This window comes from Apium graveolens, chromosome 6 (genome assembly GCF_009905375.1).
Source record: "Apium graveolens cultivar Ventura chromosome 6, ASM990537v1, whole genome shotgun sequence".
Lineage (NCBI taxonomy): Eukaryota > Viridiplantae > Streptophyta > Magnoliopsida > Apiales > Apiaceae > Apium > Apium graveolens.
In genome coordinates, this window is record NC_133652.1 from 19,382,176 (window position 1) to 19,393,824 (window position 11,649).

The 11,649-nt window shown below is 35.1% G+C and overlaps 1 protein-coding gene across 1 annotated transcript; it reads right to left on the reverse strand.

Moving 5' to 3' along the window:
* Positions 1 to 491: 491 nt before the first annotated feature.
* Positions 492 to 4,092, reverse strand: LOC141664876 (uncharacterized). The gene is made up of 3 exons (XM_074470834.1): positions 3,370 to 4,092; positions 2,944 to 3,074; positions 492 to 1,701 (listed from the first exon to the last, which is right to left on the reverse strand). Exons 1-3 carry the CDS (start codon positions 3,589 to 3,591, stop codon positions 954 to 956), a joined length of 1,101 nt encoding a protein of 366 aa, XP_074326935.1. The 5' UTR covers positions 3,592 to 4,092; the 3' UTR covers positions 492 to 953.
* Positions 4,093 to 11,649: the final 7,557 nt, after the last annotated feature.

Sequence of the window (11,649 nt, forward strand, 5' to 3'; positions counted from 1 at the left end):
GGTGGATGAGTAGGACCTCTATCCCCTTTATTATTAAAGTTTCTGAGATTACATAATGTAATTAATCATTAAAGTTTGGTCCTACAAAAAGTCAGACAAGCTAAAAGACATGGGATGGAGGGAGTTTGTGAGATTGGAAGTGTAATTAAATTTGAATTAATGTGCAAAATTGGATAATAAATAGGGATTTTCTATACGATAAATAGGAGAGGTGATTATTGAATTTCAGGACATGATTGGATGAGAAACTAATTATTGATTATTCGGGTCTTTTTAAAAAGTTGGTAAGAATTCAGTTGCATTTAGTTATTCCTGATTTTCATTAGAAACTAAGCTTAATCTTGAAAAAACCTGCTTAGTTAATTTGTTTCATTAATTTAAAATGCGAGGAGCAGCTACATCCCAAACCATCATTTTAATCTTATGCTTAACGGTGGGGTTTAAACATTAATGTTTCGTTTCATTATATTAACTATATAACCGGCGGATCATTGACGCTAAAGCTTAATTCATTAATATACTAGAATCTCAGTTAATTACAAATATATATTTACACTTCCATGGTCAAGTTTCAGGAGCTCTGTACATGATGAGCTTTGCAATTCTCCTTGCACATAAGTTCAAAAACAGGACAGGAAGGCAATCTTTTAATAAATAATCGAATAGACAATATGTAATTAAATATAATACATTTTGTGCAATTTCCCGTCCTCATCTTCGAGTGCATGGCTTGATTTTCAACTCCCGTAGAAAATATGGACTGCTGGGACAATTTAGCAATGCAGTCCAAAATAATTTAGCATGTACAGATCCATGAATAAAGACTTGGTCTGTGGCGTCTCCCCAAAATAAAATATCATCCGACTCCCTTCTTCCCTGTATTTTCATCTGCTCAATCCAATGATTTATATAAGCAAAAATGGAAGAGTAATGGGATTGTATGAATTATAATGCTAATCAACTGCAGTTTTGTTCCTTCTGCCTGTGAGCGGTTTTGGCAACCCATCGAAGATTGGTACTATAGTGGTTGCGGCTGAAAGGGCTTGGAGATCTGGCTTCAATCCCCAGTTTACTGTTGGCCAGATGGAGGAATTATTTTCCGAGTCCTGGAAATTAGGTGTACTATATGATTTCTTCACTCCACTCAAATTCTTAATCAAAGGAATATCCCCTACAGCTGTAGATACAGCATTCTGCCCTACGGTTTCACCATTCGCCCCAGATAGAGCCCGGTTGACTGCGGCTTTGGCTCGGAGTGCTAAACCCTTTCCAGCAACAACTGAAAATCCATTGCTGCTGGTATCCTCCTTTAGCAACTTTTCAGGGGCACATATATTACTAAAGTCAGCTTCAGATTTCTGACGGCGCCTTGCTAGACTACTAGATTGCTTATCAGATTCTGGAACTAATACATCATCAGATTGTACAACACTCCCCAACTTAAAATCACTAGCTATGCTTTTACACTTCCTATGACCACTTACAGGCCGATTCATGCAAGGTAGGGGTTTACTAAATGGTCCATCTTTCACGCAATGAGATCCATCTGAATCAGTTTTTTCATCTAATGACGTAAGATTATAATATCCTCGTAAACTGTGCATGGCTGGGGAAATGCCCTGATCAGGAGAATGCATCTTCAATGATTGCAAGGAAGCAAATAAATCAGAATGTCGTCGTCCAGGAGGAGTTTGTTCAGAGCTTCATGATCAACATAAAAGATTTTTCAAGTTGGGCAAATACAAATAGTGGAATTGCATGTACTAAAAAAACAAAGCAGTTTTTTGGATAGACTACATTTCACCGAGTAAAGAGCATATTATTTTCACAACACGGCACATTAATTTTCATTGCTTACTATACACTTCCTGGTCAAAACTAAACATCTATCTATACAAGCCAATAAAAAAGAGGAATATCAAATTTGGCCACTACAAATCCAAATCATAGTAACATGTAACATAAAGGAACATATTGCAGGTTCTCATTGCTTAACACACACTTCTGTAATCGAGAGCCATGATAAAATTTTCATGTGCAATCGAGATATGATCATATATGAAGCCTTTATAACCTTTAGCAATATCGTAACAACCAATTCTGAAGAAATCTATGAGAATAATTTAAACAATAATATGAAGATTGCATACCTTTATCCTTACATGTTACTATAACCTCTCGAGTCTATGACAACATCGGTATTCATTACACATAAAATTAGTTCGTTACAAATATCAAGGCATAGAAGATCCTCAATGTGAAAGGTATAAAACAGTGGTGACGAGTGTATAATCTACGAACTGGTACTCTTAATAGGGGCCAGTAAGACAAGGATCAGTCTTTACATTTATCACTGCATTGACAACTTAAATTTTATCCATTATCAATGTTACTACTTTTTAACAGCATTTCTCGGTTATCATATTTATAAGGCATCCCGTACATAGGGCATACACATGCAGCAGCATCTAAATCCATCCTATGCACCATCTATATTTAGGCCTTTCCATTTTGACAACAATATAACATCCAGATTTTCTGCTCGACATCAAGTTGATAAAAACTAAAGGCTTAAACGGTGCCAAATGCAAGCGTGCGCACATACACATTTTCAATTAAAAAATTAAAAGAAAGAATAGGCAATCCTCAGCGTCCGCACATACACACATTTATAAATAAGAATAAAAAAGAAAGAATAGGCAACCCTCTCTGTTTCACAACATAATTTGATATTTGAACATGTTATACCAGAGGGGTGACCTGCGGTATTTATTTGGCCATCGAGCAGTAGAGTTATTACACTATCAGTCTATCACAGTATCACTAATACAAGGTTTATTACTGACCAACAAGTACCACATTACTGTATTAAAATGTATATAATTGTACTCGAGAGGAACAACAAAGCACTATTTTACACTTAAAATGTTATTTTTATCGTACCTTTGTGCATCAGTTTCGTTTGTTACAAGGGGAGACGGAGGATGCCTTCCTGGTAATGGTATATAAAGAGTCTTGAGAGCAAACATTTGAACATCTGACACCAAACCATTTAGCTTCTTCACGTCAGAAACCTGATATATCATAGCATTTGTCAAGGGCGTTTATCGACCATTTCAGGCATTGAAAACAATACTTGGAGTACTCGCATACATATACATAGTAATAATTTTACCAGAACTTACACAAAACAAACTCGAGAGTCAGAAACACGAATAATTAGCTTAATTAAAATCACGGAATTATACGGTACAACAAAATAACAAAACAATGCAGCATGCTTAACACATTCGCCAGCGACATCAGTATCATTTTTTTACAAATTTAATTAATTATTCACAGGAATGTAATTAAAGGCAATATTATCACCTCAACTCCATATTTAATTGCAACACCAGCTAATGTGTCGAACCTCGAAACAGTATGTTCAATGTAATTACCACCGGCACCATACGAGCAGGAAGAAATAGGCAATGGAGCTGACGAAACTGAATAAAGCTTATTTGACGGTGACGATGATGACAGTGGCGAATCAAATGATCGATAATCATTGTATCCGTGTCGTCCATTTCTTCTCAATTGTTGTGTCATTTCGGTATGTACAAACCCTAACTCAATTTCTCTATATATACAATCTCCCTCTCTCTCTCTCCCCCCCCCTCTCTGTCTCTCTCTCTCTCCTATCTCCCCCTCTCTGTTCCTCTCTCTCTCTCTCTATCCTATCTCCCCCTTTCTGTTCCTCTCTCCCTCCCTCCCGCTCTCTCTCTCTCTCTGTGTTTTGAATGTGGAAGCACCAATTCGATTAAAAATGTGAAATTACATGATGAATAAGATGAATTGTGAATGTAAATGTGTGTTTAAGATCTGAAAGATCAAAACTTGAGGTGTTTTTGATGAAGAATAGATACAATTGTGTGTATAGAGGAAGAAATTCAAATATCTGGTGAAGGAATCATTGTTCTGGTGTCTCTGTTAATTGGTGTATGTATAAATATAGATACACACACAATATAGCATAAACAAAGAGGATTTGGTGAGTAAAGGAAAGAGGAAAAAGAGAATGGTGGTGATGGTGTTTGTTCTAGCCTTTTCTTTTCTTTTGTAAATTTGTTATTTATTATTTCAATATTTTGAATGTGTCTCGTATTTTTTATTTTAAATTATTGCAGCTAGAAGCTTAGGAACTAGATATGTAAAAAAAACCCACCCGGCTGGGTTTTATCCGGACTTTAAAAAATCCGGGTTTTTCTAAAACGGATCGGGCCGGATTTTTTTAAAAATTGGGTCGAGTTGACCGGACTTTCTAAGAAATATAAGGCTCGTTTTAGGCCCGCGGGCCAGGCCGGATCGGGCCGAACCGGGATTTATCTGGACTTTTTATTACATATTAAAAAAATATTTTAATATTTTATAACTCAAATTATGAGTAGTTAATATATCAGAGAAAATAATATCTTAATATATCAGATAGAGTAGTTTAGACACCGTAATAAATAATTATTTTTAATATAATATATAAATAATCATATATATTTTAATTGTTTCTAATTTATGATTTATTATTTTAAAAATCATAAAAAATATTGTATATTTTCAAATTTTATAATAAAAATCGGTTTTTTAATCGGGCTTTTTAAAAATCCCGGACTTTTATCAAGGCCGAACCAGGCTTTTATCCGAACTTTTTTCGATCCGGACTTTTTTAAATCCGAACTTTTATCCGGGCTTTTTGGGATTCAGGCCGGGCCGGATTTTTGAGAAAAAATGAGGCTCATTTAAGGCCCGCGGGTCGGGCCGAACCGGACCGGATTTTTTTCCGGATCGGGCTTTTCTGGCTTTTTTCCAAATCAAATCGGATCGGATTTCAGATTTCGGATTTTTTTGAACATCTATGGCGAGAACTCTAGTTCCTACCTCCATTGCTTTCTTAATTTTGGGTTTTAACTTTTTATAAATATTGGCCTATAAGCCTGTGATGCAAGGATTGAATATTATTTTTTTAATAATATTTAAATTTTTTCTTGATTCATTAATTATTTTATTATATTATAATTTGAAATATTAAAATTAATTTTGGAAGTGTTTGCTTTCCTACAAAAGAGGTAAGAAAAAGTTGAGTGTGTTTTGAAATTAAGTTAGACAATAATTCGTAAATTTATAGTTATATTAGATAGATGATTTATTATTTTTAATAAATTATATTTGTTTAAACTTTATTTTGGAAGATGTAAAAATACTTACTTTTTTGGGAATACGTTAACTAACCGACCAAACGAAATCATATTTCGCTTATAGTAGTATAGTATAAATAGATTTTAACTTAAAAAAATTGATAAACATGCATTTTTTTTAATTATTCAAATATTATATATTTTTTTAAAAAAGTTATTAAAATAATGTTTGAAAATCACTTTTTGGTACACCATAAAATACTAGTTTCTTGAAAGGGTAATTAAAGAAACCTTAACAATAATTTTTCCGAATAAAGTATCCTAAACAATAATTCTTGCTCTTATAAAACTAAAGTTGCTAGGGATTTTCATCAGGTTGCTTCGGTGGTCGGGGATACGACTATCAATGGATCGGATCAGTCATGATCTATATCCTGATCCGTTTATATTTACCGGATTCAGATCAGATTAGAACCAATTTTTTTATAACATGATCCATATCCGGATCTGTTAGGATCACTGGATTTCGAATCGAAGTTCTGATCCATTTATATTTAGCAAAATAATTTACTTAATTATATTTTGCAAAACTGAAAACTAATTTAAGTGTCTTTAAATAAGCATTAGATAGTGGTACTACAGGCTGAGCTGTAACAAATAAATCAAAAACAAGCTAGGACACAAGAGCAGAACGGGCTTTACGGGGAGTTTCCCCATTTATTTTCCTAGGGCCTCCAATAATATAGGGGCCTCCAATATATATATACATACATGTAGTATTGTTAGGTCTCAATATGTTTGTAGAAGGGGGATTGAATACAAACAATACCGTTTAATCGAATAAAATGCGGAATAAAAATGTGAAACAAAATTCAAGTTAAATAAAATTATGATTAAACTTGAAAGGTGTTACAACAACGGTATCGTTTACAAGGGATTAATCTCAAATCAATTATAACAAATCTAGAATAAATTCAACATGAACTTTTTCTATTTTTGCAATAAAAAATCAAATGCTATAAGCGATTTGAGATTAAGTTCTAGAGATTTTGATCCGCTAGATTGTTACACAAGAACAAGATAAATAATTCTAGTGGTTTGGATTTAACTTTACAATCTAGAATTTTGATCTTGATTAAAGCAGATGAAAGATGAAATAATTTGCTTTTGTTTCTGCTGTGTTCTTGACTTGTGTGTTCTGTATGATAATTGCATGAATGTCTTCTGCTGCTTCTTTTAATCCAACAGTCGAGTAGAATGTACTGGCATGACAATCTCTTTGAGTTGGCAAGACAATCAGAATGAACTAGCAAGACTTTCGGTATGACTATCAATTGTCATACCGATTGTCATAGTAGTTCAAAATCAGATTGTCTTACTGAATTAATAAAAGATTTTAATGTAATAAAAAATCTGATAAGACAATCCTTTTGAATTAGCATGACTTTCGGTATGACTATTGATTGTCATACCGATTGTCATACTAATACAATCAGTTGTCTTTATGAATTAATAACAGATTTTAAATCAATTAAAATCCTGAAAAACCTTAATATTAATTCTGAATTAATTAATCAATTAATTCAATTAATCAATAAATTAATCTTTGCAGATATAAATTATTTTCTTAATTAAATTATATGACTTAATTAATTAATAGAGAATTAATACTAATCTTGAGCAGCATTCATTCTTCTGAATATCTTCTGAAAATCACTGAAATTATGAATCAATTCCACCACTTCAATGTTGACACTCGATGTACTGTCTGGTTCATGAGTGACTAACTTCCGTGACGTTTCTTCATGTCTTGACTTTGATTTTCTTCAGACTAAATCCTTGTAATTACTTGATACCCTGACGAGATCTCTGTCACTTGATTAAATCCACAATCTTGATTTATATCACTGAGGCTTGATCAATTTCTTGAGCTTCTTCCAGTGAATTAAGTCTTCAAGTCTGTAGATGAATAATGTTTCTTAACCCTTTGACAGATGTTACTCTGTGAGATCTCTCTGACGATAGATCCACTATTTACTTATTACATTCTTATTTGAGTTGAGTTAAATCCTCGAATAAACAAATAGGCTATGACATATGCCTTTCAATCTCCCCCTATTTGCTTGTTAGACAATAACAACAAATACCTAGAGGATAACTCAACTAACAAATAAGAAAAAGATATAAACAGTAATGCAAAGTAAATAGCAGAAAAGTTCTGGATTATATTTAACATTTTCCAGATTCCAAAAGAAATTTACAAGTGAATACAAGATAGATGTTCCTCTAGCCTGAACAAATAACTACATTAGTCTATCTTGATTCATAAAGCTCTAATCATATTACATTGAGTTTTGAGCTAATTGACTTCAGTTGTCTTCTCTTCTGACTTCACCTTCTTCTAAATCTTGAAGCAACTCTTTGTCAAACACACGATCCTTTTCTGAAGTGAAGCTTGCTGGTCTGACTGGTTGAACTCCAACTGACTTCAGCTTATTCTTGATCTGATTGTACCTTTTAATATTCTTTTCACAATAAGCTTGAATCAAATCAGCAGCTTGAGTCTTCAACATGGATGAGTATCCAGCAGTTCTTAAATGATGTTCCATCCAGACCAGATGTTTAGCTGAGTAGTCTTTAAGAGATTGTACATCTAGCTGACAGATTTGAAGACAATCAGACTTAAAGAATCTCACCTGATGAGGATTGTTGACCACTTGAGGACTAGCCCTGCTGGCAAACTCTTTAAGCCTTTCTCGAAGAACTTCATTCAATTCTGAGCTTCTTTTTACCTTGTTGAGAAGAACCCAAGTCTCTGAAAAAGAACGATTCTCAAACAGATGAAGTGACACCTTGAAAGATCCTTCACTCTGACAATATACAAAAATGCTCATCTCATTTAGGGATCTGTCAAAAGCAGTTGTGATCCTTGAGACTTCAGTCTTGATAGCATTCATGTACATGTCATTGTTAGGATTTGAGATTTCCAGCTTGTCAAGAAGATGTAGGAACTGCCTATCATTGTTAGTGCTCAACTGAGGCATATCAAGTACTCTCCTAGCTTCATCCCATTTTTCACCAATCTTCAGTCTGACATCTCTTCTCCTTTCTTGAGCCTTAATGTCATGAAGACGTTGCTTTTGAAGAGTTTCTGTTCTTTGTATGTCTTTCCTCATGTCAATAATCTGGGAGACCTTTTTGAGTTCAGCTTCTTTTCTTTTCATCTCTGACTGCTGCTGCTGAAACTCTTTCTCAAAGATAGGATCCACTGTAGCTTCCTCTTCCCATTCTCCAAAATCATTTTCCTCTTCAGCTTCAAATAAACCATCTTTATCTTCCAAGACTGGTTCAGTGGGAATGTCAAAAATATCAAAATCATCATGTTCTCCACTGTAGTAGACATCATCAGCCTTTCCTTTGTCTCCAGCAGAGGTATCTTTTTCTTTCCCCTTTCCACTACTCTCTTTCTTCTCCCCCTTAGTTGAGGGATCCTCTACGGATTTTCCCTTAGATCCTCCATGACCTCTATCACCTCCCGAGCCTGAGCCTCCACCAGACGACCCTTCAAAGTAAGTCCTTTGTTCTTCATTGGGACAGTGAGAATTTTTGATCATGTAGTACAGGTGCTTCATCCCTTCATTCAGATGTTCCATACCTATCTCTATCTTCAGAAATCTGGAGGAATCCAGTGAATGATTCATTTCAACCAAATCTTCAAGAGAAGTCATCATTGTATGTAGAGAGCAGAAGTTAGAAATGTCATCAGCTGATAAAGTTGGAGTTTCCTGAATGGAATTGAGCTTTGGTGTGACAGTGTTCTTGAGATCTGAGATATCATTCCTTATGAGTGCCAACTGATTGTTGACAGAGGTGGAAGAAGAAGACCGTTCAACCACTTGTGCTTTGAATGATTGAGCCTCAGCTTGGCTTTTAGCAAGTTCTTCTTTTAGAGCAGCAATTTGAGCTAACAGGTTTTCAGTATCTGTGTCTGTGTGTGCTCTCACCTGAATTTCACTCGTGTTTGGTTCACTCACCTCACGTGCTTGTGTTTCTCTCAATATAATTGCTCGTAAGGAGTCTTCCTGTTGCTGTTCTTCTATACCTGCAGTTAAAATCACCCTAGCCTCTTCAAGAGAGGTCAGTGGTGGTGCAATGGGAATTCGCGAGTCCCGGTCCTCAGTCAAACCTATCATTTCATGTGAAATAGATGTCTGAATTGCTTCAGGGATAGATTGACCGAGTTGCCCTCCACTTTCCCAGATAAATCTGTGAGTGGAGAATCCCGTCAGGGAGCCAGAGGTGTTTGATCTGGGAGGGGAGAAAATGACTCTATTAAGGGTGGATGAGAGTCAGATTTTCCCTCAGAAGCATGTGACTGCTCTTCTGCCGTAACTATGGCAGGCACTATAACAGACTCTATGTGCACTCCTTGCTCTGTGTCCTGAGTATCATCTGTGGGTATGTATGGTTCCATTGTGAGTAATGGAATTGTGCTTGACTCAGTACAAGATGCCATGACCCTATGGTGAATTTCAATAGATTCATCCTGTTGAGAGAATGTCTCTAGTAACTGTTCATTGGCCATTTCAAAGTCCATGTCCTGTTGGGAGGACAAGGATGGGCTTTCAGATGCCTCAGTATAAGTTCTTCTTTTCTTTGGAGGAGGCAGAGCTGAGGGTTCACTCACATTTAACAATGCACTACTTCCTATTAATCTTCTGGGTAACATTTTAGACAGTGGGGGAGAGGTTGAGATAGGTTGTGACTCTGTGTTTGGCTCTATGACCTGGGATTGAAGCTGTGATTCTACAACTTCATGGTCAGTCCTATCGACCACTGGGGGTCTTTCAACAGAAGTAGGAATGGAGTGAGAGTGAGGAATTACTACCTGTAATGGAAGAGCATCTAATGTTGGAGGAGCCTGGGTGGCTTAAACCACTGGAGGTTGAGGTTACTGTTCATGACCGGGAAGATTGAAAATAGGTAAGGGAATATAAGTGGCCATGAAAGCAGATACAAGTACTGGAACTTGCATGAATTTGAAGGTTGTGTCTTGGCGGGTGTAAATCTTTTTGCTTACTGGAGGGGGTTCGGTTACTGCAGAGTTAGCAAAAAGGGCTTTGTGCTCAGGTGTGAGAAGATGATCTGCTATAAGCATGAGAAAACGAGCATAGTAACATGATACCCTACGATTTATAGAATGATCACGTAAAGCAGTAGTGAGACGTCTCAAGAGAATGGGAAAAAGTAGTTTGCCAAAATTGATCCTTTGATTGAAAACAACCACAAGACCAATATACTGCAGAGTGGAAGTGATGTTGTGAAAGTTGGATTTAGTGCAGTTGGCAAACACTTTAGAAAGTGTATCGAAGAAAATATCCCATTCAGACACCAAATTGGATTTTGAAAGTTTGGTTAAATTGATCACCCCCTGATAGTGAATAGCATGGAAAAAGTTTGTGATATCATTTTCAGAGGGTAAATTACAGAAATTGTCCAATGGAAAATTTAACGCTTGATTGACGACTGTTTCATCAACTACATACTGTGTGTTTGCCACGGTGAATGAAAAAGATTTTGAATCATCGGCCACAGTAGAGGTTGTGCAAATCAGTCTAAGCAGATCGACATTTAAAATCACATTTGATTTAATAGCAAAGCTAACAATCGAATGGTCATTTAAAAATCTAATTCATGGCTTAAATTTTTCCACATCACATTTTTCTGGATTAAAATAACCAACCTGATTATGCGCGACAATTTGGAAATTGAGAGCCATTTAAAATAATAATAAGACACACACTTTCAGAATTTTAAGAATAATATTAAGAAAATTCGAATTAATTAAATTAATTTAATAATTCGAATTAAATTAATTATAATCGAAAAATTTAGACAGAAATGTATCTCGTTAAAATTCTTGACTCACAAACACAGATTTGAAAAGCCAAAAGACGCAAAACAGAAATTGAAATTAAAATAATAAAAAAAATAATAAAAAACTGATTTTTGGGAAAAATCGAATTGAAGTAAAAGAAAAGAAAAAAATGGGCAGCACTTCTGTAAGTATATACTTGTATGTATATATCACAGGAGTGAAGTTTTAGTTTGCTGAGTAAAAACTCAAGCAAGGAAGACAGACAGAGAACAATGGCGGTTGAGCTTGATCGATTAGAGAGAGAGAGAGAAGAGAGAAAAGATAAACTGTGGGAATTTTTAAGAAAAAGAAACTGAATGGAAATTAAAACACACAAAAACGATTAAGTAGTATAACTGGTATGACAATCGGATTGTCATACCGATTGTCATACCGATTGTCATACCGATTGTCATACCAGTACAAAATAAAATATAATATATCTGAAATTAATTTTATTACTGGCATGACAATCAATAGTCATACCGATTGTCTTGCTAGTTATAAAATTAAACTGATTTAAAAATAAACAAGTATTAGTACTGGAATGACTTTCAGCAA